Genomic DNA, 27534 nt, shown 5'->3' with positions numbered 1-27534 from the left:
GATTTGAGGCTTGTTGAACAAATGCATCCGCAGGTGTTTGAGGGTCATCCAAGTATTTACAATAGACTTGTCCTTAAGGGAGGAGTTCCTGTGACTGTAAAATATCACTGCCACACTGATGTCTATCCTTGTGTGGTATCCCAGCACTTCCTATTTTCAAACAACAAAATGCACCTGGCTGTGAGCTATACTGAGCCTGGTGCAGGTCACTGGCATGTAATGAAATAACTGAGAGGAAAAGATCATTCCAGCAAACTGCAGTTATGGGGGTGGAGATAAATGCGCAGGTATGCTCCTGACCTTCACTGTTGTTTCCTATCCTAAAACATTGTCACTCCCCAGCCAGGGAGGACTGTACCTTGTCCTTCTCTGCACAAGGGTCTGTTGCACAGGGGTGAGCAGATAGATCATCATGGCCCACCTTTCCTGGTGAAAACCTGCTACTCCTCCACTGGTGTCTGTAGAATAAGGTTATGGACGTTTTCTGGAGAACAATTCTTTTTCCAGAATGTTAGTAGTTGCAGCGCTGTGGGAGGTCTGAGAGTTTCATGGGTTTTTTCCACTTTTGCTCCCAGAGCTGATTTAAATGTTGCAGATTAGCTGTTGTTTTTCTTTGTTAAATGCTTATGAGCAACAATTAGAAGAATGACACTGATGACAGAACTGATGAAGAACATAATAAATTAGCACTAATGATAATTGAGATTATCTCATCTAATAAAGATGATCATAATACTGATGGAGATAATGATTCTGGCAGTAACACTGGTAGTAAAGCCATGTAAGCAAGACCAGTTTTAGACTGTGTCAGCATTTTATTATCACTGTAATGAAGATTTAGAAAGGATTTCTCTTGCTTGAAGCTTGCTGATCCACCAGCTGCATGGGTCAAGGTCTGGTAATAGCATGCCAGGCACAAGCTTCAAGGTTGGGAGCTGGAGTGCAGTCTACAAAAGTGAGTTTTGGAAGCTCTCTGTTACTGTCTGATGAATGTACAGCAGCTTGCATGGGACGGGAACTGGTGCTCTCTGTGTAAGGCCCAAAAAATACATGTGAGGTTTGGGATAGGAAAGAACATGTTTTTTCCTAGGACTATTTGCAAGCTTTCCTACCAACCTGGCAAAAATAGTTAAATATTTATGCAGACACATAGAGAGCTCAGTTGTATAAAAGCTATTACCTGTGATTAAACTCTAGAAAAAGTAAAAAGTTATTTAATTTGGAGCTCGCCATGAGTGAGAAAGTTGTCACCTGAGCACGAAAGTTCTAGCAAAACCATTTCTGAACTAATTCAGACTTTATCACTGGCTCTGCCTCTTGCTTGTCCTCTAGGTCTTGCTTTCTCTGTGGAGAATGTCAATAGCAGCAATTTAACTCCCTTGGGGTTGTGCAGGTGCAATACTCTTGTCTCTTGTGTTGTATTAAATGCCACTGGAAAATATCCTTCATCTCTAGGCTTAATTAACAAATTAACTGGCTTCATTTATTTTTCAGCGCAAGGCTTCCCTCGAGGAGAATTTTTAAGCACATCCAGGGATGGTTTTGTGACCAGAGAGAGTGCAGAGGGTCTTTGTCCTAATCTTACAGAAAACATCTTTAATCTGTGACCACAGCAGGAATTTGAAGTTAGGCCTTGGAAAGGAGAAGATAAGGCATCAGCTTTGTGTTCCTGTTATTCTTTTGTGCTTTCTAACTCAAGACACTTTGCTTTGATTCTGTCAAAATTTCTTTGATAAGACACATAAAAATATTAGTTTGTCAAATGGTTTTATGCACAGTCAATAGTAGAGTAAGTTCAGAGCTTTAATTTCCATTTCAATAGACTCTCAAACCTCTACATGGATTTCCAAATAGCACTTCCTTGCCCCATCCAGATTTTTTATCATGTGTACCGAAAAAAGTTGCGTGCCTGTTAATTTAGGTTTATTCAGTGTATTATTTTATTACGTTAATGTTTTTCTTTATTTTTACATACCCACTTTATATGCTTTCTATATTTCACATATTTCTTATTTATCTTTATCCTTTTTTGTGTTTACATATACAAGTGTAAAGTAAAATTTACACTTGGTAACAATGCTGTGGGCCCATCTGCTAATCAGCACCACATTAGTGGCAGCTATTAATTTAAAGCTAATTAGGTGCAGAAATAATTTTTCAGGAAAGATGCTGAGTATTTCTTTAAGAGGTTCTGCAGAATGGTTGTTCTCCCTGATTTTGCTGCACATAGTGTACCATGCAAAGGAGAGGTTATGATGAGTAAGGGAAGAAAGAGAATGTGAATGAGAAATTCACTTCAGGATGTTGTTTGGGTAGCTGGATATTCAACACCAGGGTGACAAGATGGATATTTGGGCTGAACAACTTTGGAATTTGTATGTCCATGCCATTGACTTGAAGAGCATTGTTGGGAAGATTATATATTGTTGGGAAGTTATACATTGGATTTTGGATTTTCTGGTCTAATTAGGAACTCACTGCCCTCTTAGCTTTGCTCTGTGAGGGTCATAACCCCCAGTGTAATCCAGTGCAGGGGGACATGCTTCTGTTATACATCTCATGTTGTATGGGATGCATCAAGTTGCATCACTCCTTTTTTTCCAAATCAGGTCCTCTAGGCGTGCTCTGTGTCAGATGGGGCACTCTTGTTTTCCAGCGCTATTTCCAAAGCCTTTACCTAGGAGCCACTCAGATAGACAGTTACCATCCTTCTCAGAGTATGTTCTTCCCACAGAGAGTGTATGGAGACATTACTGGGTGTGGAAAATACCCCTTATGAGGTGGACAGATCTTTGAAAACTGCAGCTCAGGCATGTTATTTCTCCAGTTGAAACAAACAATCAAACAAAGAAAACAACAAAAAAACCCCACCACTCTTTCCTGTGTAGGGGAAGTCACAGGTACCTTACACAAAGAGAATTATACATCTGTAAAAAGGGGTTGAGTCAACTATATTTTGGCTTTCTGGTCATCAGTAGCTTTTGAGTTTGTCACACTTTTCTTTTAAAAGTTTCAGCAAGAATAGAGCTGAATGTTCATTCCTTTAACCTGGAAATTTGGACACTAAAAATGAAGTGTAAAGCAGTAGACATGCACTTTATAAGGTTTAGCAAAGCAGAAGAAATACTGGGGAGTTTTTTGACGTGGATGGTTTTTGCAGAAAGCTAATATTGAAAACACTGGTATGTCTAGCAATGGATATTGCGCTCCTGCTGCTCTGTCCATCTGCTTACAATTGACTTCCAAATAGCTACTAATTACAGCATTTTTCTGTTCTATGTCTGGAATAGAAGCAACTTTTATATCTCATTTTAGAGACATTTTTATTTTGAGGTAAAAGCACTATATTTATAAATGTGATGGAAATAATACCCTTTAGAAAGATGCGTTTTAAAACTCTTGGATCTCTATTTTGTTGCTCACTGAAGAGAAAAATAAATCCTACATTTATCCATAGTCCAGTAAATACCTAATTGCCCGAAAACTCAAGGGTTTCTCAGGTATCATTAAAGTAACTGTTTTATATTATTTATTTCCTGTTAGCAGAATTCATAATTTCTTTAAGTATGGATTCAGGATATCCCGAACACTTATCCCACTGACTTCTTTTTTTTTGAACTAGAAAAAAACCAGGAGTTTGATGTGTGAAATTCTTGTTAAAAACATTATCTAGCATTCCTCCAAGTCCAGTGAAATGCAGGCAGGTTTCTCCAAGCTAGTATTGTGATGACTAAGATATTGCATTTTGTGGGAAATAAGGTAATAATTTTGCTAATTTCAAACCTCTGTCCCTTGAAGATTTACAGAGCAGAAATGCAGTTCGTGCTTTTTAAAATGATAGGCTGTGCTTTTCTCAAGAGCTGTAAGGTTTGCTTATTTGTATACTTACAGAATAAGAAAGTTGTCTGTGGTACTTAATACTCTCACCAGGATTTGAACAGCACTAAAGTAATTATAAAAATAAATACTCAACTTTCCTTCAAATTAAGGTATACATCAATGATTTCAGGATTTCCAGGACTGACATTTCTAAAGACTTGTATGAGTGTTAGGTTTCCAGTGCACTTTTGTATTCTGATTTTGAAAATCTCTTGCCATAGCAACCCTGAACCTTCTTTCACTTAAGCACAGCTTGGCATGTGTGCATTTAGCATCAGCCATGGCTTTGGCTGCTTCCTACTTCAAGGTAGGACACATCTATGAGGGGAGGACATTCATTGAAATGAGAGCCATCTAAAGCATTTGAGACTAAAATACGGCATTTGAAGCTAAGTTGGAATAATTTTCTACTGATTCTCTGCTAAAATCTGGCACGTGGGCTGAAGTAGGTTTCTCAGCCAGAATAGTCTAGAGAATGGTATTTAAACAAGGCTGTGCTCAAGAGAGTTTTATGCTAAAAGTCAACACAGTTTCACCTCTAGTGTGGGACACATTTGCATCTGAGACTAAGCAACACACAGTCTGTTAGGCTGTACTTTCCAGACTACATCAATGCAGAATTTAAGGTTCAGCATTCTTCTGAATTTTCCATTAACTACTCATCTTCACCCTTTGGACCTGAAATATCCTCAAAAGCCTGGCCCTTGAGTGATTTGTTGGAACAGTGTCAATGCTAAATGTATATACAGTTTTCAAATGCAACTATAATTTTGGGCTCAAATGTTCCTCTTCAAATCAATTTGCAACTCAGGTTCTGGAAAATTCATATTTAAGCCAATCTTGCGGGGGAAAAAAAAAACCAAACAGTTAAAAATTATTGGGACTTGTCCAATGAAGATATTGTTTTGGAGTGCCAGTGGGAAATAATGAGAGAACTGGTCATAGAACGATTTGTTTTAAAAATATTAAATCATTTTTATCTCTTTTTATGCACTTATATATGTGTGACTCATAAGGGATCATGTCTGCAGGGTTTTTTTCCATGCTAAGTGACTGTTTCTGTCACCTTTAATACAAACCTACAAGGAGGTAGGAAATATTGCAAATGGCCAAGCCATGCTGTAACCCTCCACTTCTGCTCATAGCTGTGCCCTTGCATTAAGTGCTTGTTTGCACACAAAACTAACAGATTTGAAGAAGGCAAATTTGAAGGTTCCCTCCAGCCCTAAAATATGGATATTTTTTATATGTATATGTATGTACACATACACACAAGGACACATATATGTACGTGAGAGAGAGAGAGAGAGAGAGAGAGAAAGAGAGAGAGAGAACAATCTGAAAGATAATTAAGACAGGCCCATTTTCACCTTGATAACTAAAGCAGATCTCCTTTAAGTGGGTCAATGTGCTGTTACATGCTTTAAACTGGCATCTGCTGTGCATTAGGCTGCTCAGAGCATGGCTTCAGGATTTGTTTCCCCCACAACCCCCCCCTTACTTGCCTTTCCTCCCCTTTCTCTGCATCTCCCTCCATCCTCTTACAGCCAAAACCCTTAGACATATACTCAACCGATATACTCAAGTGTAGCTCCCATTCACCTAAACAGTAATTTTCTGGGAATTAGAACTTGGTGGGGAGCACAAGATTTAGCTCTACTGTAGCTCCTCAGTTACTCTGACCCTCCTGGATAAAGAATTACCCACCTGCTTGTTGTTTATAGCAGTGAGGTCTTAAGGAAACCCCACAATTTCTTGAAGAGAAAATGAAGCTAATAAATTATATGGATTAAACCAGCCTGTAAGTTGTCTGATTTTATGTTTTGACCTTCTTTTGGTTATTACCTTTTTCATCAGCAGTTTTTCCTCTTTATGAGCACACTGGATTTATACATTTGTCTTTGCAAGCCTATCCCAGACTAGGAGAAGCTGAAAATTTACTCCATGTTCTTGTCCTCCTGAGGTGACACAATTTATCAAGGCTATTTTCCTAACCTTCCATGATTTTTGGGACATTCAGAAAACAAAGTGGAACAGGACAGGGCACTGTGCTTTGAATGTGCAACATGGCTTGCATCTGTAGAGAGGCTTTCACAGGGGCAATCGCTTTAAAAAAGCGTTAGGGACTAATATCAGCAAAAGAGAGAAGGGCAAAGGATGCATGTATTTGCACAGGAAGGTTATGTCAGATGATGTGTTTTCCTCCTTCATCCCTGCCATGCTCAGAGGCCTTTCTGACTCTGTTGCTGTAGTACCATCCCCAGAATTTACAGTGAGGAGCATGCAGAAGTTTTCAGGGGATCGGATATTCCCAGCTCATCCCGCTGTAGAGGGCAGGGGAGCTTTGAGAGAATTTGACATTATGCATTTACCATATTCTCTGGGGACATCAGGCTGTCATCTGTGCCCAAGGCTGACCCACCTTTGGGCAGGTCAGATGCTGGAGCAATCAGCTCCTGCCTTGGTGGTCTGCACCTGCAGTACATGCTTCCATCAGGAGAATCTTTAGACTCTTTCAGGAAAAAAAGGTGCCAGGACCTGCAATTCAGATATCTCCTCTGCTTTTGCTTCCTCCATCTCTTCATATGCCTGTCTTACAAAAGTCAACTTTTTAAGTATATGCATACATAATTACCACTACTAGCTGTAGTTACAACTGCTGCTGTCTGGCTGATGCTCTGGCTAAGAAGTGTTCAAATTTGCTAAGAGGATTTTATGTCTGTGAGGGTGAAACTGTGTTGATTTAAAAACTTCTCTTTCAGAAATCATTTGCTAATCTCCCCACGGCTTTCAGTGACGAGCTTGACTGGCCCCAGTTCTCAGAGATCACTGGATTTCTGAATTCCACCATCGGGTAAGCCAACAGACAGGGTAGCCAAGTCATAGCAAGTCTCTAGGTCTCTCAGAGCACAGCAAGTAAAAAACAAAACCATGCTTGAAAGGAAAGAGAAAAATACTATTCAGCTCTGCATCTGCTCTTTCTAAAACCAAGATCAGCACTGGATCTAGGGGTTTTAAAATATACTGTAAATATATAAGCAAATCTTCCTGAAATGCAGGGTAGGTTTTAGAACTGATCAAACTGTAATTTAGAAGGAGAAAAACCCCAAAGAAATAAAAAATAAACTAGTTTTTTTACAAAACTCAGGGGAAGGAGAGCATTGCTGAAACTAACAAAAATCAGCCTTTCTCTTTTGGTTTGTTTTTTTTTTTTTAAATCTTCCTCTCTCCCTCATGTTTCTTTTTTGCTGCTGAAACAGTGGAATAAAGGGTGTCCCCATGGTTATTTCATAGTGTTCCCTACTGGGGGGAAATCTTTCTTCTATCCCTCCCACGCCTCTTTTTTTTATTTAACACATTTAGAGGGAAATAGCAAAAGGAGAATTTGAAAGAGTCTGTGACCTAATTTGCTGTGTTAGTTTGGCTCATGTGGATGGGGAAGGATGCAGGGATAGATGGGAAAAAAAGTATGTCTCCTGCCAGAAGGGAAGGAAAATAAAGTCCAAACACAAAACATCTTGAAATGCCTGCAATTCTAACTGTGAAGTTTAAAAAAAATCTTTTTATTAATTATCTCTCTGGCCAGCATTAAGAGGCCTTTGAATCCTGCAAGAGCTGTAGGATACAATCATCAACCAGTGCCTGGTCTGACCTAAGTTTCAGATAATTTTTATTTTTTGTGTCTAAGATAGGTCAGGCATACAACTGAATGCCAAACCAAGCATGGGTCAAGCCTGAAGAGGCTTTCTACCAGCAGAATTTAAAAGTTGGCAGAATACATTTTTTTCCAGGAAAAATACCTGTTGCACCATATACTTGGACTTTTTGTTTTCTTTCTTCTCCCTGTGCAAAATCCAGGCTCTCAGCCTCAGCTACATTCACACAGTATCTGCTTTAAGGCAGTTTGCTTCTTGACAAGCCAACAGGAAAGATCTATGCAGCCTTCTCTATCAGAGCCATAGCAAAACTGACCTTTAAAATCTGCTAAAATGCCCAGCCACTCAGTACACAGCATTTGTCTGGGCTCCAAAGAAACTGAGGCTCACAAGTGATCAGAGCTCAGAACTGCCCCTGAAGTTGTCAGTGATAAGCCTTGGTCCAGTGTTCAGTTTTTAATCTCTTCCACACCTAGAATTAAAAAAAACAAACAAACAACTGCAACTCAGAAATGACCGTGTATTTTTGGCTGGGAGCTTGGTCTTCTCGTCACCCTTTGGGCTGTTATCCTTTTCATTTTCTTTTTCATTTTTCTCAGCAGTGCAAAATAAAGGAGAGAACTAATAACAGTCAAACATAACCTGTTTTCAGATTAATCAGTCCAAGATTTATGATGTTGGGAAACAATTGCCCTGCCAATATTTCTTCTTTTTTACTTACCATTCCATAACAACCAATTGAAAAGTCAATTTGTGAACAACCAACAGAATTGTTTTGATAAATGATGTACAACAAAAAGGTTTTTAAACACCTTATCTGAAAGACCAGGATAAAGGCATTGTTCCTGGATGGAACAATGTCAAAGAAACTCTTCATCGATTTATAGTTTCTGAGAAGATATCTTTGCTTTATTTTAGGCCACCCTGTTTGAGATTAAAAAGATTTATGACCACAAAGAAAGAGAGATGGTGAAATAGTAGCATATACATAACTGGGGTACTGAGTTTATCAGAGACAAGAATATACTTCATTTTTAATATCAGCTGTATTTTCATCATTATCATATGAGTTTGGCAGTTTGTATTTTCTCAATTTATTTCAGAGGCTGGACAGACTCTCTGTATCTACGTTTACGCAAGAGAAATCGCTGTAATCACAGAGACTTGCAGAACATTTCCCAAAATGGTATGTTACATTTTTAAACTTTTTTATTATTATTTTTAACATTACTAGTGCTGATAATTGATGCTGCATTAATGAACATCTGTCAGGAACAATGCAATGCCTTCTTAGTTGCATGCATTTCTTAGGGACAAATACAGAGCAGCACTTACTTAACTCAGCAGCTTCTCTTCTGGCTCTGAGCAGGGAGGGGTGTGGCTTCATCCCTTTTACCTATGTGCTAAGAATTTCCACTGAATTAAAACCACTGTACTCCACTGTAACTCTGTGGAGGTTTTCTTGACCATGGCCAAAAGGGAAGATTTAAGAGGGATGTCACTAGTGGTGACGGAGATAAAAGAGCTGTCCTTCATCTCCTCCAGAGGCTGTGGCATGGTCCCCGCTTGCTTGCATAGCCCTGCTTTGTACTCCTGCAGGGAATCCTGGGGGGGCCCTACACTGCACCCCACGGTAGGACAGGGCACTCACTGAGCTGCCACACCAGCTGCCAGAGTGGGCACAAAGCGGCCATCAGTCTCACAGCAAGGGTGCCCATGACATCCTGAGACATCCTTTGGGGACCAGCAAGCAGAGACCCTCCTGAAAAACTGAGGAGGTTGGTGGTGCTGGCATCTTAATGTGCTCTGAGAACCAATTTTTAATAAGTAATCAAAAACATAAACAAAACTTAACACTGTTGGGTTTTGATTAATTAATTTTGTGGGGCTGGCACACATCATCTTTCTATGAAAAAGCATTATATATATATCTATAAAGGATGCATATAAATATGCGGCAGATCTGATCTACCTAGAATTAAGGATAAGTGTCTTGCATGGTACCCCAGTGTGCAGTGAAGAAGAGGAAGATTAATACAAGAAATAAGAAGTGCATAGAGGAGCAACTAAGCAGGGAAGAGCAGTGAGTTTGAGAGCAAAGCTGTGTCCCTCCTGCATCTCTCCTGAGGCTAATGCTGCTTAACATTTGGAATGGTGACCTTAGAGCAAAGACCAAGGTACATGCTTGATGGCTTCTGTGAATGATGCAAAATTGCAAAGTATTAACCATCCTGGAGCAGGACACATCCTTACACAGGAATAATTTAGATGAACTTGGGAACAACAGTGGCAGGAATTGCAGCAAATACCATTGTACAAAACATGCATGACAGAAGTAATGATGAGACTTCTCTGTAAACTAGTGGCCCATCAGCCAGACATGGTGGAGGGACAGAGGCTTTGGGGTGCAAAGAGAAATTCCAAGAAAGCATCAAGAGTGCAGGGTAGAAGTGGAAAGAGACTAAGGAAGTTGCAAGATGCCTCATGCATGACATTTTCTCTAGAGACTGGGAGACAGTCCTTCCTGATACAAGTCCTGATAAGACCTCAGATTTTGGTCCCATTCATCTAGAGAGGACTGACCTTGATGGGGATACAGGGAAAGGTTTTGGGGAGGATTAGGGCAATGGAGACTTCTGAAGGGATGATAAGACATGTTCACATTTGAACAAAAGCAAAAATTAAAAGGTATTATCATTTTGAATTCTTTTGAGGCATAAACATCACAGAGGTGGAAGGATAGTTCTGGTACAAAAACATGGGTTTTCATTAATCTTAATTCTGCTTGGAGGGAAATTTTTTTTAAAAATTTCACAATCAAGGAGTGAAAACCTAGAATAATCCTTAAACCAGAGGAATGAAGGCAAACAAAAAATCCTGAGTTGTCAGAGGGGTTGTGTGAAGGGATAACAGTAGTCTTCCTTATAAAGTGAGGTTTATGATGTTAGCTTTTGTGTCTTGGATTAGTTCATGTCCCCAACAGCATGTTTAAAAGATACTTGATTATGCTGTGATTATCCCTTTTTGTTTCTATTGTATTTAATTAATTTTCATGCTTCAGAAAACTGGCTGCAGAAGCTTGGGAAGATTTCTTTTCCTCTGGTAGAAAATTTGGCTATATGGGATGCTCTTCCTTTCCAGCAGATGGTTCATGTTGGCTACAAGTGAGGAGCACTGCTGCCTCTAGAGCTACTTAGAAACTTATTAAATGTTTGGAATTTCCAGAAAAATTTAGGATCAGAATGGATCTGCCCCAGCCCTCCACCTCCAACAAAGAGATACATATAAACATCTCTAAGGCAGGTGCCAAGAGGACAGTGCTGGACTGTTTTTGGTGGTGCCCAGTGACAGGATGAGGAGCAATGGCCATAAGATAAAATTCAAGAAGTTTCACCTCAACCTGAGGAAGAACTTTCCACTGAGGGTGGCAGAGCACTGAACAGGCTGCCCAGGGATGTTGTGGACTGTCCCTCTCTGGAGACATTCCAAACCCACCTGGACATGTTCCTGTGCTCAAAGTGACCCTGCCTTGGCAGGGGGATTGGACCAGATGATCTCCGGAAGTCCCTTCCAACCCTAACAATTCTGAGATTCTGTGAGTCTGTGGTCTTACCAGGCAGAAGAGGCTGCACACACAGGTAGCATGATGCTCACTTCCAGGCTTAGGTGGGCATTTTCACCTTAAAAATTGCATTCTGGTGCCACTGGCAAGGCCTCTCACATGCCTTCCTCCTTCCTGTGGCACACGTGGTGTTCCTGAGGCTTTGAGGCTTCTGTGAAAGTGTTTTACAACATCTTTGGTGCCATCAGTCAGGTGCTTCCAACTTTCTTGCCTGTAACTTGCAGGCACTAGAGTTGATGGCTCCCATCATTGCAGTCCCCCAGGTGGGCTTTCTGGTGAGAGAGAATTAAAAAAGGGCCAAACTAGATGGTCAAGGATGACTGGTTGTCAATGGTTCTTCTCATTTATACCCAAATTGTCTCAGTACCTGATACCCTAATTATCTTGTTCTGCTCTTTTTACATTAATAGGAGTGTGTCTTGGGGTGACTTTATGATGTGTATCCCATATTGCTGCCCTATGCCCAGAAATTAATTTTTGTGCCTTTTTATGCCTTTAAACTGGGACTGAGAGAGGGAAGGAAAAACTGAGCAAAACTTTCTCAAAGCAGTTTGCAGCTTGTTCAAGGTCACACAGAGATAGCGACTTTTTTTCCCAGCTGTGGCAGGGGAGCAAGGAAGCACCTGGCTTGCAGGTTTTTTTTCCAGTCAGCTTTCAGCCAGTTTTTTCAGTTTCTTTTTCTCCAGAGAGAGACTGAGAGTTGAACTTTTTTCCCTTCCCTGGAATTTCGGATTTTCTCCCTTTTTTACTGGACTGCCTCAATATCAGAGCACATCAGGAGGACTTTCCACCGAGCACAGAGGGCCTGGCCCTGGGCCAAGCCCCAGCTCCAAGGAGACCAAAGGCAGAACTCTAATGCTTTCCCAGGTTTTTTCTCCACAGCGAGAGATTTTGTTATTTAGCATTATTTTCCTTCTCCCATGTGTTTGGTAAATAAATAGTTTTATCTCTTTCACTTTGAGGAAAATTTATTCTTTCCCAAACCTGGTGAGGGGAGGGGTAGTGACCTGCCTTCTCTCAGAGGATATATTTCTAAATTTGGCCAAACCAGTACAGAGTGGTACTTCATGTGCTTCCTTTTTCCAATTCCCTCATAGATTTTTTTATAACCTCTCACTGTGTGCATCATTCGTTTTTCTCTCCACGTATCTCCTTTCCACTTACACTACAGACACCTGTAGGATATGAAAAGAGGTGAGCCTGTGTCAGGGCAAAAGACTCTGCAGAAAATTAAGAAGTGAATTTAAAAAGGGAGAAATTACCAGTGAGAGAAGAATCTCAGGATATCTTCTCTAAATCATCGCACTGACACTACATTTTAAAGGTTCACTTTTATTGCCTCATTTGGTGTAATAGTTTCCCAGAATGGGAGGATTTGAAAAGCCACCCTCAGTATCAATAAAGCACACAGCTGGCCACCAGCCTGACCTAACCCCACCTGGGACAACTAAACCTTCCTCTGAAAATGATGCTTCATAGCCCCACATGTGTGCAAGGGAAGGATGCTGATCTGGTGTGGGAGGTGTGCAGCCAAGAGCTAGAGCCCAGGGATGGCAAGCCAAGCCAATGTTCTGTCCAGCTCCCCTACAAAAGCACCAGCACTGTGTCAGACTCAGCACAAAGGGACATTCCCCCACTGCCCTTCTTAGGATATGCATCTTCACCATGGAGAAACACTTCCCCAGCCTCCATGCTTACAGAATTTCTGCCTTCCCTTTCTTAAGAAATCCCATTATCCTCTGGAGGTGGTGGACCCTTCCCTCACAACTGGAAGCAAACCCAACTTTGATTTCTCAACCCCACTGGTCTGAGAATGTTTGGAAAGCAACAGAGAGAGAGAGGCAGGAAAGATCCAGAGATAGATTCCAGGACATTCAACAGTGTAAAGATAACTGTTCTGCTTCACCTCTTTTTCTCTCTTAAATGTTTTCACCACAGATTGCATCCTGTATCACAAAAGCTTCCTTGAAGACTCAATTTACCCATGAAAACTGTTTCCTAGAAAACCCCTTAATTTTCTTGATGTTTTGATTTGTAACTGTGCTAATGCTTTCCACAGAGCTGATTATAACTACCTATGCTTTTGGAGGTAATACATACCCAAGAACAGCATATTGCTTTTTTTGTAAATACTTTTTAATTTCTAGAGGTCCCACTAGTTTATTTATGCTGAAACTGCAGCCACAGTCCAGGGGGCCTTGTGGCAGAATGGCTTAAACAGAGGGTGTTCAGTTCTAGCTGAAGAAGGGCTATTAAACAGAAAAAAAACAAACTACTGGTAGCTATGTTCCAAGTCATATTTTCTAAGGTTTTTGTGGGGCTCTTATTCTGCTGAAAAGAGCTTCTCAGTAGAAGGCCTGGATTTTTCAATGGATCAGCAACCCCCAGGAGAGAAGCAGCAGATAGATGCACTCATTTTTAACGTGGAAGAACTGGATTATTTAAAACATAAAGGATTCCTTGATATATGCGGTTGGCATCACTGTGAGTGGTAATAACAAAGGCATCACTATTAAAATGCAAAGTGTATTATTGCTACCTTAGGGGTTTATCTCTTAGATCTCTTCCCCCATACCAATCCAGCAGGGATTTAATGATGTTCTGTCCACAAGTTTCCCCCCAAGAGCTGCAGGGAGGACAGGATTTACACCTCAAAGCAAGCTTCAGAGGCACAATGCAGAAAAGAGAAGAGAGAGACCAGGGAAGAGTTGATCTGAGAATAGGAGGAGGATAAAACAAGAGGAGAAAGAATGAAAAAAGAGAGAGAGAAAATACTGCAAAGTAAGAACAAGTACTACCTGTAGGATCTGCTTCTCTGAAGTTTGTTTCTGTACATTGCTATGAGGTGAGCTTCTTGCAATCCCAGCCCTAGTCTCATCTTGAGCGAAGCATAAAGACTTTTTTGGCTCCTTGTTTGCTATGCCTCTTGTACTGCAGGTGATGGAGTTTGATTTTTGTGCTGGGGATGGTTGGGATCAATGTGCATAGCCTTTAAAGACCTGGTAGTAACTTTAATGCATAAAAACTTTACTAAATGGGAATACTCTTCTGATTCAAAGCATAAATGAAATATTACAGATGTTCACAGGTGTTTAGGTGTAGCCAGCTCCTCTCCTCAAGGAGGAAAGAGTTTTGTCCAACCTTTCGGGTGAATTGCTATTGAAATGCAGAGCTTCTTGGGAGAACTGCAGCTGGCCTAATACTACTTTTTCTAAGTCTGACACTTGTGGGGAGAGCAATGAAGGAACCCAAACACTGGTGTCTACAGCTATTTAAGGTGCTTTGTGGTATCTTTCCCACCTCCAGCTGCCTCTCCAGAAGTGCACAATCTCTCACGCATCTTGTGATGTATCTGCCAGCCCTGCTGCAGCTGTCTTGGATACTCTGGGATGTCAAAAATGGCATTTGTGCCTATGTTTAGGACCTGAATCAGTCCCAATGTGGTATAGCTGTGAGACACTTACTCTCAGAAGAGTGAGAACAGTTCCCTTTGCAATTTATAGGGAAGTTAAAATAGACCGACTGTTGACAAGTCAGGTTGGCTGGTTTACAGGAGACTACTATGTTCAACAGATGGGAAGAAGCTGCCAGATCTGGATTAAAAGCCGGATCCAAACAACCCTGCACTTAAAAGTATTTGATTTTCTACAGTCTGAAGTGTGGGACTCTTAAGAAAGCAGCAAGTCCCTGGATATAGCTTTACTTCTTAGTGCCAACACCTAAAAAGGTTACAGAGATGAATTGTTGCTCCTTTTTTACTTTTATTGCTTCTACATTCTTGGAAATACTCAATGAAGTTTGGGTTTGCATTCAGGATTTTTTTGTCAGTCTAACAATGCTGTACTATTTCTCTTGTTCCCCCTATGTGTGATCAGGTGGTTCTTCAGGAAACCTCCTCTCATTAATAAAAAGGTGAGTGTTTAATGGGATTCAAGACCTAACCTGAAGTACATAAGCACTGATGGAGTTCTACTTCTTTGTCAGAAACAAGCAAAGCACTGTGAGGAATATATTATCCATGAGTATTCTAAAAAGCACAGCTTCCCTTGACCAGCGTGCTCTGAAGTGCTGGCTTTTCTTCTCTGGTATAAACATCATCCAGGGCCTTCAACTTGGCTCAGTTAAGCCAGGGGACCATTTCCAGTGATTTTAGGGAAGAGACTAAGCCTTTCTGTAAATCTGTTCGTTGGGTCCCCTTAACTGCGTGTAACAATGTAGACAGACATGGGCAGGTCCACTGTAATTTCCATATGGATATAACTGAGTAGCTGCTGGGTAGTGAGAGCAGCAGCTCTCCTTTTCAGATTAATTTGGGTGGGTTGTGGTCATCTGGATTTGATTTCGTTTGCTTGACACTGATGTAGTTCGCATCCTAAAGGATTTATTTGTCTCTCCTCCAGAAAAAGTAGTAATGAATCCTTGCCCTCTAGCACTGAGGTTCAGACTACATCCTGATTTGATCTTGAGTTCAATTCTACACATGGACTTAGTTGTCAGCCAAACCTAGTCTTCCTCTCCCATCTCTGGTTTAAAAATTCCCATCTTGATTCATGTCTTTGCCCAATTGATTTGGCTTTTGAATAACACAAAGAAAATAGAAAGCCAGCAGGAAAAACAGTGAAATAGACAAGTTCATGAGCAGCAAAAGGAAGAAGTGAAAAAAACTTTATTTAAGACACTTTACTAAAGTATAAAACTGGAGTGAAAAAGAACCCAACCACCCAACAAAGAAAAAACCCTCTCCCAAACATAAGAGCATAGTCATTTGGGCATTGGCCATATCCAACCAGGGTACTTCCAAATGTGATCTCACAAAAGCACAGTGTTCAATTCAGACACTGAGAGTGTATTTCCCCATTAATATGGCTCCATATTTATCTTTTAGTTTGGCCAGAAGCCAGCTATTGGACAATCCAGCCATAGTTATCTATGCTACAATTGGGAATGATGTCTGCAATGGGTAAGGTGTAAACTAAATGAATGTTTATAGTAGCATAAATTTGACTTCTTTAGAATGCTGCTGACTGCCTGGACATTTGTGTCTCACTGCTTTGCACTCTTCCATGGTGGCATTTTTCTTTGCTATTGGTCTTTATGTCTTAATTTTCTGCTGAAAATACTTGTTTCTTTACCTGTATTTGTCATAGGCACCTACCAGTCCTCATTTGGAGCTTGCCTTTCTTTCTTTCTTTTATAAGCCAGTCATAAAATGACCAATGGTGTGTCTGAAGTAATTATTTCTAATTTAGCAAAGGAAATGAATAATAACAACAGGAGGGGGGAAAAAGTGTTTAAAAGCATGTATATCTGTCTTACCCAGTGTGCCACCTCCTGTCAGGAGGGTGAGCGTGACTGGTTTATCATTTCTGAGGAGTGACAAAATAATTCCCTGTCGAGGTCTGTTTTCACCCTGCCTCTGCTGCCTGCAGTCTTTGCTGTGCTCTCCTGATGAGGTGTTTTGTCTTTCTGGCTTTACTCACATCATAAGCTCTGCAGGAGAATGAACAAGCTTTCAAAACTAATAGTTGCGGTATTACATTAGCAATGCTCACAGGGACACCAAGAGTTCACTGGTTGGATGCTTCCCTTCCTCCTGGTAGTGGGAAGGCAGAAAACACCTTGCAACCAGGCCAGTGCACAGCACATCCATTCTGCATTTTTGGTTTTGCAGGAGGTCTGAATGCTAGTGCAACATTATTTTCACCATGTTCGGTCTTCATCTTTTCTTGTACGTGGAAGAAATCAATCTGACTTACATACACAGAGACTTACACAGAGACTCACTTTGATAAATTCTGCACACTCAGCTAAGTTTCCTTCCAATGATTTTGAAAATTCTCACCTGCAGGTTGTATAATGAAGTTGGAGCTATTATGTAGGCTGTCAGATGTGGCCATGAAAATGGCCAAGGTTTGGTATCATAAAACTGCTTAAAAGGCAGTTCATGGGTTGAAACTCTGCTTGACAGGGGTTGTGCTCCAGATGAGGATGTCCAAAGGCCAGGCAGAGCTTTTCTTGGCACTGCAGCACCTGGGAGCCTTCAGCTGGGGCAGAAGTGGGACCACAGGAGCACCTTTTAGATTCCTTTCCTGGCATCACCAGCACCCTAGCCACAGGCAGGCAGCATGCAGAGATCACCTCCCATGAAACCTGCACCCTCTGGTGCTTGTGCTCTCTCTGCTCCCCTGCCCAGAACTGCCAAATCTGCCCTCAGCATCCTGCTCCTGTTAGGGGAAAGATGCACAAATCCTCAAAAGCAATGCTACCATGCTCTGACAGAGTGGGAAAAGCAGTCACAGGCCTCCCGGTACTTGCTGACAAGACTGTCCTGGGGATCTGTTTACTGGGAAGCTAATGGAGATATCGTTGCATCCATTGCCAGGATGATAAAGCCCCTACTTCCCCCTCCACAAAAAAATAAAAATCCACCTTTGCTGAAGTCCATGGCTCCTGCCATGGAGACTTTCAAGGTGTCTTCTCGCTGGCTTGGCCCGGGCTCTGTTGTGCACATACTTCAATTCTGCTGTGTCACTGCCTTTGCTAAAAGCACCTCTTTTTCCTTTGTTTTATTCCTCATTCTGCAGGCTATTCCTTTTGCTTACCCTGTATCTAACACTGCTTTCTACTCTTGTCTGAAGTAAAAAGAAATTTTCCAGAAATGTAAACCATTTTGACCTTGCCTCACCCATTTGTTTATTCCAAAACCTACCAGAGCAGTATTTAATACTTGTTTGAAACTCTGATATCTTTTTATCCTAGCATCCGCTATCGAGCAGATAGACTTTTGTCTGCTCAAATTCTCGCTGCTGTTTTCTGTCTGTTTTCTTCCAAAACATTCACAGCATCAAAAGAGGCTATCAGGCTGTAGTGATCCCTGTGACTCCTGCAAGGAAAGATGCTGCAGCTTCTGTAGCATCGTGCTGTTTCCATTGAGGGGGCTGGACAGCAGAGAGAGATTTTTTTCAGTGTCCTGTCACTGTGTAGCTGCCCTGGCTCTGATGTACCTACAGAGGTTACAGAGGATGCAGAGCATCTGATGGGCTTGACTTCAAACCTAGGGCTTGGCAAATAAAAACCCCTTCAAGGACAGCTTTAAACTGCAGCAGTACAGCCTTCCTGGCCTTATTCTGTATTTTGGCTTCAAAAGAGGGCATAGTGCTGAGCATACTCACACATAGACACAGCTCTTCCCAAAGCACTGTTAAAATGTGGATATTTCATCCCATGCGAAGAGTGGGGCAATGAGTAATGTGGATGTTTGTAGAGGGAAAAGATAATGAAATTGGCAGCCTGTGTTACAGATTCCCAGTGGTCTCCACACCGTGGTATCCAAACAGGGGGGTTAGAAAAATAAAGACAGATGGCAATGGTATCTCTCAGCCCACCGAGGTGTAAATGTGGGCTACAGAAATCTAGAACAAAAAAAAAAAGATCAGACAAGAAAATAATGAGCACCAGAAGTCTCAAATGCTGTACAATTACTGCAAATACTAATTTCATTTGGTGTATGGCACTGTTTCTCCAGCCTCTCCTTCACAGGTCTGCGCTTACGGCATCTGCAACAAACAGCAAGGTGACAGCAGCAAAGCAGGCTGAGCAGGCACCCACCATGAAAGGACCTTGTACAAAGTGGCACCAGTGCCAGCAAGAGCATAATGCTCCTTTATTGTAAGACTATCTGCACCAAAGAGCTGCTGCACCCTCAGGCCCTGGAAACAGTGTGTGAGCAGGCAACATTTCTAGCCCTCATGCCCTGGGCATACCAGCCTTATGCAGCAAGCCCAGGGGAATGAGGTGAGGGTACCACAACGGGCCCTGGTGCTCACCCAGACACCTTGGAGTCTTTATGGCAAAGCCAAAATAGAATGTGCCTACAAGGTTGCTTTTTTCTCATTTGGTTTTAATTTCATAGCCTGGCGAAGAAAGGAAATTTGAAGAAATACACTAACATATATGCATGACTTCAAGACCATATGACAAGAGAAAGTGGAATTGTGAATGTCATATTAATTTTGGCTTATACTGACATGTTTACTTGTGGTAGAGGCCTTACATCAGACCAGTATTTTGAAATCAAGTGCTGCAACACCTGTAGGCGAAATAAAGTAATTTCAGAGCAAATCCACAATCTTATCTCAAAAGTAGCTTGACTGGGTGGCTGTCACAAGGATAAACCATAATCTTAATGTTGTTTTTCAGTTCTCCCTACTAGAAAGTCTCAAATGCTTCAGCAGCACATACTGCATTAAGATAAATTTCTGGGCCCAGGAAACTCACCCAGTTACTATTTCGTGTGCAAAATGCAGCTCACTGAAGAATCCCAAATCCTTCTAAGGGAACATGCTTCTCCCACACAGGACTGAGCACCCACTCCCCCCCTCTGAATCCAAGCATTTCTAATGCCTTGAGACAGAACAACAATGCCTTGGAAAGCTCCTGCTTCTATGGTGTTCACTGACAAGGAATCTGACCCAGTTCACCAGCAGCTGGCTCAGCACTGCAAGCATCAAATTTGCCCTTCTCTTACCCCTGGGAAGCCAAGAAATAGATGAAAGGACTTTCCTAAGGAAAGGGCCTGGATGGAGCCTTCTGGCTGCTAAAGTGATTGCTCTTCTACAAGCAAAGAGCACAAGCAAGAGGAAAAAATGTGGGAACCACTAAAACAGTGAGGCTGGTCATTAGTGCAACCTTCCTGCTTGGAAGGACATCCCCTGTCTTACTTCTTGATCTTTCTCTCTGAACGCCTTGGTCAGCTGAGCCACACCACCAAGACGGAAGGAAAACTGTCACAAGACCTTGCTTCCCAAGGTGGATGGATCCTCTCTTGCTGGGATGGGACTGCCTTCTGAGGGCTGTGTTCCCCACCTTGCTGTCAGCCCCTTATGGGCACGGGCACCATGAGAGCACGGCAGTAGGTCTCAGGCACGAGAGCACGTGGACACTTCTACTGTAATAAAGTGGTTGCTATAATAATGTAACTAGAACATTGTTCTCCAGGCAGCCTGGGGTGGTTTTGCTTGTTTGTTTTCCTTATATAAATTGAAATGTATTTCAACTTTAGGATTTAATTTCTCCCCACACTCCTGTGGCATTTACAGCTAAATACAAGAGGGGAAGGATAAATCTGAGCTGGGGAATCTGGCTTGAAGAGGTTCACGCCTGACAGTGAGTCACAAAATGTGGGCATTCAGTCCATGTGGAACACTGACACAGCTCCTGTACCCCAATGGACTCTTTTAATCTTAGATATCACCTCTCTCCAGGCTCACACGTTTGTCCAGACCCCTCTCCTGCCCTCCTGCAGAGCTCTGGTAAGAGGTGTAGGACATGTGAGAGACAAAGCTACCTTAGATATTCCTACCTTGCATAATCAAAGAGCATGTTGAATGTAGGCTATGTGCAGGAACCCACGGGGAAAGAAGTCCTACTTTCACCTGGCTGTGATGAGGGATTTGCTTTGCATCACTTCTTTGCTTGCTTTCTCTCTTCTATTTCTTTCTCACTTATTGAACAATAACTGGTTTGTTTTGGTTTTTCACCTAGACCCCCCCTAGTTTTCTTCCTTCTACTCTCTCTTCTTCCCCTGTGTCACTGGGGAGGAAGAGAAGGAAGGGAAGCAGATGAGAAGCTGTGTGATGCTTAGCTGCCCACTGGAGTTAACCCACAATAGGTGTCCACTGTATAAAAAAGGGATGCATCTGTCTGTTGTAGCAGAGAGATGGGGCACACTGAGGGACGGAGGTTTTTATATCACATCTGATTTTGGCAATGACAAATGAGACATCACAACATTTTTCTAAGGTTTTATTCAGTTGACTTAATGTAGAAAAGCAGCAAACAGAGAAAGTGACACTGTTTCCAGTGCCTTTTTGGGGACACAGTATTCCTGACACAATGTCCTTTTGGCATCCTCTTCTTAGGGAGCGTGACACGCTGGCCCACATGACCACACCCAAAGAAATGCTCTCCAATGTGGTGCAAGCTCTGCGATACCTGGACTCCCATCTTCCAAATGGCAGCCACGTGATTTTAACAGGCTTGGTAGACGGTCGCTTCCTCTGGGATAACCTGCATGACAGATACCATCCTCTAGGTAAATATGAGGTGTTGTGGGGTTCCTCCTGGTTATCTGTCCATTCATGTTGCCTTCTCTCCCTAAAAAATCTATGAATCTATTAATGATTTCAAGCAAACTTGACAGAGTAGAGGAGATCTGGGAAATATGAGCCATATATTGGCTGTGCTGCAGAAGTAGGAATGACAGCTCTTACCATCCCCAGTGCAGGACAGGTCAGACCCCTATTCTGCCCAGTTCCCCCACCAGCCGTACCCACCCAGCTCCAAACCCAGGCTCAACACATACTGTGGTGGTGTAAACAAGCTGTTCTACCTCAGTTTTGGCCCAAAATTGTGGCCAGCCTCCCTGCACTTCATCCTGATTGTTGTTATAGGTGGAGATGGACACTCAGTAATGGATGTTGACACTCACTAGTGGATGTTGTGGTAAAACTGGATGTGGACCAAGGCAGAAGATTAAGTCAGGGGGTTGTAAAAGACTGTTTTTATATTAGAGAAATGAATTTTCTGACAGTGCTGGGTGCCTGGCACCTCCTTCACTACCTGTGTGTGATGACTGAAACCTCACACCATGGGCAGGCATGTTTTGGGGCATTCCCTAAGAGTGTAGTTACTGTAAAGTGCTTTGGGGCATTTTTTTCAGAGATTTGGAGGCTGTCTTTGGGTGCCTGTCACCTCAGGGTGTGAATGTCGTGATATCTCTGACCATTAACAGATCACTTACTCCTTGATTTTCTAGACCAAAAGCATGCACTTATTTGTATTTTAGTAAAGGAATCTCTTTTGCATCTGACAAGGAGGAAGTTGTTGTCATAATAGTTCGCACCAGTAAAGAGAGAGAGAAGCTAAATCACATCATTAAAATGGTAGATTACAGCTTCAGATAATTTTGGCAACCACCGGTAACCCAGCTTGCAGCACACCCTGTGCTGTAGTTTCCCAGTGTTCCCTAGGGATTACCAATGGGCCCACATCTTCCCCATTTCTACTCCTATATTTTTCCCTCATAATCACTATACTAGTAACAATGAAAAAAAAAAAAGAAAAAGAAAAATCTTGCCCCTTTCAGGTCAGGGGGAACCTGTGATAATTAATTTTTAGTCACATAAACCCATTTCTTCCCCTGAGTGCGTGTTTATCACAGCGACAGTTCCTCTAACTGGGTATCTAATTATCAGAAACAACACGTAGCCAAATCAGGAGTGATTAACTATAGGATCAGTTGGAAAATTCAGAGGGGTAATTTGCCTTGGAGGGACCCAATTAATCCTAAGCAACACGTTTTGCAGCAAGGGATCCCTTCTGGCACATCCTCCAACAGGCTGTGAGTAGGATTCCCCGTTTGGCTGCCGGTCAGCCATGACCAGACATCAGTCTGGCTTTCTGCCAGATCCCTGGGCCCCACAACAGCCCATCCCAGAGCCTGATGCTTCAGGCTACAGGAATCTGGAACATCCAGATATCCAGAAGTGATACTAGATCTTTGAACCCCCCACCTTTTGCTTCCTGGGTAGCTGGAACTGCTGCTGGGAGATGAGCAGCTGTGTGAAAGGCAGGAAACACATCTGTATCAGGGAGCCACTGCAAAGCAACCTGAGAAGCCCTTTTAACTTGGGAGAGATTATACTTCGCAGTTCCTAAAAACAACAATAAGAAATTCCTATTTCAGAACTGCAAAAATATCAAAGCCTGATGGGATGATTAGTGTACTACAAACAATAAAATAGCTGATACAAAAAAGTGTTGCCATTTAATTCCCATCTTAGTTGTAGTTACCAAAGAAGCAAGAAGATTGAGAAAATGGATAATTTTCTCAGCAAGCCAAGCTATTGCATAGTACAGTGTAGGGAATGTTAGGTGGATGTTTGACTTGGTGAGTGAATTTCCTCACCCACACAAGCATATCCACCCCCCTCCATGACAGCAAAATTGTTTCTCCCTTTTAAGGCCAACCTCTGTGAGGTAAATGCGAAACTCAGACTGTATACAGGCACCCTTCAACTTTGCAAACCCTGCATTTCTTTGGTGGGTGAGAGACATGTTAACGGGAAAGTATCAGTCACAGACTTTGGAGGTCGGCATAGGCTGTGATGACTAACCCCACGTGTGAGACAAATCACCTATGAAAGGCAGGAGAGGGATGTTGGAGAAGCAGGTGTGGGGCTGTGCACACTGTGGGGACACGGGCACCTCAGCAGCAAGGATGCCTTTGTGCTGCCACCTCTGTTGCACCCCAGCTCTGGTGGTGGGAGGGTACCCTGGGGTTAGGGGGTGTGGTGGGGCTCCTGGGGTGCCTCTTCCCACCCAGGGGTGTAAGGCATGGGAATGCACAGATGTGCAGAATGAAGTCACATTTGGCCATCGGGCACATGAAATTCCGCTCTCTGTGCTTTGCAGGACAGCTGAACAAGGATGTTACGTACAGTCAACTCTACTCGTTCCTCGACTGCCTCCAGGTAAGGTCTGCAGCTGTAGCTTAGGAGCTCCCCATTCATCTTGTCCCACTGCTAAAGCCCCTCTCCTCATGCCTGCCCAGGTGAGCCCCTGCAGCGGCTGGCTGACCCCCAATGAGACCCTCAGGAATCTGACCTCGGAGGTAAGTCTCAATGGGGCTGCTGTGGGATTGCCCCAGTACACCGGCACTCTGCCCTGTGCCTGAGGAGAGAAGCCCAATTGCCTCAAAGGCAAGATGTCAGCACAGGTTTTTTTTCTTCCAAAGGCAAGGAGAAAATGTGGAAATATCCACAGCAATCCTTTCAAATGCTTCTCAGGCTCTGGGAGGCAGCATGCTCAAGTTAAGGGATTTGTGAAGGTATTCCTGTTACAACCTCTCAGCTACCCAAATTTATGCTCAAGGGATGTGATCTCCCCAAGACAAAACTGTTCAGGTTCTTGTTCTTTAAGAAGAAAATGTACCTGTTAAGAAAGGAAAGGCTTTTGAATCAAGTGAGCTGTTGGTATGACAAGCCAGCTGCATAGACTTTTCTAGCTGCGGGAGCAAGTCCTGAGAGCAAGAGCCTTACCCTGTTCTCATTTGGGATTTGTGCTAATCTTCCTCTGACACATTTCTGTGGACTTAATCACCAGATGGTGTGACCAGGGAGTATCCAGGCTCAGTGCAGGAATGGGAACAGACAGAAAAGAGAGGTCTTAAAACTGACCCTAAAAATGACACATAATACCAGCCACTTATTTTCTTATGGTACAAGCTGATTTTTAATCCCAGCAATCCCCTGCAGCCATGTAAAAGAGCCAGTAACCAACTATTATCAAAGGTCTCATCTCTGTGTATGGTTGTATTAATGTTTGCATTCACTAAACAAAAAAATATGGCCTTAATTTCACCAAAGCTTACATTTTATGCACTGTCCCTCTTGACTTCAGAGAAGGCCATTAAGCACATTCCTAAAACTTTGCAGAATTGCAGCTTATATATTCATACCAACAATACAGAACAGAGAGTACATATAACTTCTGTCCATGAACAATGCATATGTCTTCAGGGTATGAATTAATCATTCCGAGTCCTTGTCTGAAACTAATTGTCTGTGTTATTATCCAAACTGCACAATTTATTTAGGAGATCCTGATCTCTGTTACGGCTGCAGAAATTACACTGGATGTATCAGGCAGACACTCAATGGTGGTAATTTACTCTTCTGAAAGTAAGGGTGGAATTTGGTCTGCATAGATAAGCATTATCACCTACAACATAGTAGTGGGAAGGATAATAGGAAAAGAGGACATTTCTCTTGTAGAAAAGTTTTTAATTTCTTTAAGAGGAATGAAAATTACTGGGCTCCAAAAGCAAGAAACTTAGAATATTTATATAAGTGTAAGGACACTACTAAAAGAGGTCTCCAGTGGAATAAGCATATGCTGTATCAAATTTACGAAATCAGCTGAGGCCTCAGCGCAACCTGCGAGGATGAGCTGGGTAGTCCAAAGGCTGGTGGTGCTCATGCAAGTCCATGTTCTGATGAAGGGCCCCATTTCACCTCCTGTCCCCCAGCTGACAGAGCAAGATTATCTTTCAAACTACTGCCTCTGCATCAGTGATAAAAGCTGGATCCGTGCAAAGCAACATGAATAGCAATGAATAGTCATTATATTGCTTGATTTTTGCAGAGAGCATTACAACTTTCCAATGTCCTGAAAGAAATAGCAAGATCTGAGAAATTTGTCAACTTTGATATTTTCTACATGGATTTCCCACTGAGAAAAAGTAAGTTGTTTTTTACCCTGTCTTTCTCACAAAGCACTTACTCAAGTGCTGGGCTGCTGCTATGCTCCTCATATTTTGGCTCTGTACCAGGACAAGGGCAGTATAGTCAGCCAGCCTAGGTGACCCTGCAGTCAGGGCTGTGGCCAAGGAGGGATCCTTAATGCCAGTTTCTCCTGGCTTCCATGGCTGGGGTAACCAGGGACGTTTCCTGAGACAAGATCCCACCACCCCCTTGGGAACAGCAACCTCCCCGCTGGTCCCAGCTGCCGGCACCCACAAGCCCAGTGATGCACAGTACAGTGGCCACTTTCTCTTGGGTAGCAAGGTGACAGCGACAACAGATGTGCCTTTGCTAAGAAAGCCTCCTGCTTGTCCACTGCAGCTTTTCAGGCTGATGTAGAAAAAAAAGAAATCTCAAACCTATACTGGTCTGTAAGATTTGGTTTTGTTTTTGAACATTGCTTTTATAGCGGGTCATCTAGGCTGGAGATGCATACCTGCAGTGGTCAAAGTGGTCTTCGTGAGATGTAGTTTACTTTGTCACTGACTGGGCTTCATGCTGCCTCCTCTGGGCTGAGCAGTGCCTTGGGAAGGAGATCTGTCATCACCCATTTTCCTGCCTCAATAACACAGCTACACTCTCACTGTTCCCAAAAGTAGAAGCACCTCTGCCAGGAATAGCTGGCTTCTTTCCTATGTTTCTTTAAACACCTACATACTACTGTAACTTTTGACTTGAAAAGCTTACAAAACCTGTCCTTCTGTGATCTTTAGTGACATTAGGTAAGCACATTACCTAAATCACTTTCTTCTGCAACTGACACTTAAAAATAAATTAAAACATAGAGGAAACTTTTGTCATTACCTATGAGAGTGAGCAGACATAGTCCCTGTTGGGCTGGGGACAGACACCTGTCCCTGAATCCATCTCAGCTCTGTTTGCCTTGCAAGATGCACAGGGGTCCAGCTTGAGGCAACACCCAGCATCAGCTTGGATTCTTCACAAGGAGAACCACACTCTTTCTTTCTAAAAATAGGGATCAGCATGAGATGAGAGATTGATTTTGGCAATCAAGTAGTTGGATAGTGATGGGGAAGTAGGAAAACAGCTTTTTATTTCTATATCCAGCCTGAATCTCCAGTGTTACAACTTGTCTCTCTCCCTCCTGTTGTGCACTGCTGTGAAGAGACTGGCCTCATCCTCATCATCTTCTCACAGGCTCTTCCCCGGAATGGACCATCCCTGTCCCTCAGCCTCCCTTCAAGGGGCCAGAGCTCCAGCCTTGGCCACATTGGGGCCTCTCCAAAATATCCTGAATGTTTGCATTCAAAAAATAGTATATAATAATTAGGGATAAAGCTTTATCTGCATTTCCTTGTTTTTATATTCACATAGAGATGTAGTTCCATGTTGGTCCTCATTGAAAAATTTTATCTGGAGACTGTATTTTAAATCCCAGCATGCAGACATCTAAATCCAAAGCCATGAAGGGACAGAAGCACCCTGTCAATACTTTAAAGTGTACTTCTCTAACACTTCTCCCCATTAGTGCTTGGCTGTCCTTGAAACCATGAAGCTGCCGTCTCATTTTGCAGCCAAATCCTACCGAAATTCGCAAACGTATCTTATCCTACATGACCCAGTTCCAGAAGCTGGTTCTGGGTCTCATGAAGACCATATGGAGGAGGAGGAGGTAAAGAAATGAGGATGGGAGAGGCAACCTTTCTGTCCAAAATTTCTGTCAGAGAGGTGGGCTCCACTGTCAAGCTCATTCTCATAGCACAGAGTTTCAGGGTGTCCAAGCCTCCTGGCAGCTTTTGCCTCAGCTACTTAATATTTAACAAGTCATTAGGACTTGGAATGAACTACCTGCTGGGTAGGCAAATTACTTTAATAAGTTAAATTACTAACTTTAGTTAATTTATTTGCTTTCACAAAAGGAAACATCTTAATATAATTTGCTGTTCTTGATTACATCGCATTAAATAAATGAAGTAAACAAAATCACACATGCATATACAAACATCAGCTTTGAAAGACACTTTGCAAAATTTCCTGCAGCCCTGGAGGCAAG

At 42.4% G+C, this 27534-nt stretch overlaps 1 protein-coding gene across 1 annotated transcript in view; it reads left to right on the top strand.

Annotated features, from left to right (window-relative positions):
• AOAH (acyloxyacyl hydrolase) overlaps window positions 1–27534 on the top strand; it is a 74072-nt gene that overhangs the window by 37828 nt on the left and 8710 nt on the right. The window contains exons 13-20 of the mRNA XM_069007619.1: window positions 6642–6733; window positions 8639–8721; window positions 15033–15069; window positions 16043–16117; window positions 21078–21250; window positions 23632–23690; window positions 23771–23830; window positions 25363–25459. Coding sequence (XP_068863720.1) covers window positions 6642–6733; window positions 8639–8721; window positions 15033–15069; window positions 16043–16117; window positions 21078–21250; window positions 23632–23690; window positions 23771–23830; window positions 25363–25459 — 676 coding nt within the window. The remainder of the gene's footprint in view (window positions 1–6641; window positions 6734–8638; window positions 8722–15032; window positions 15070–16042; window positions 16118–21077; window positions 21251–23631; window positions 23691–23770; window positions 23831–25362; window positions 25460–27534) is intronic.

This window comes from Aphelocoma coerulescens, chromosome 2 (genome assembly GCF_041296385.1).
Source record: "Aphelocoma coerulescens isolate FSJ_1873_10779 chromosome 2, UR_Acoe_1.0, whole genome shotgun sequence".
Taxonomy (NCBI): Eukaryota; Metazoa; Chordata; class Aves; order Passeriformes; family Corvidae; genus Aphelocoma; species Aphelocoma coerulescens.
This window is presented reverse-complemented; position numbering and strand designations above follow the sequence as displayed.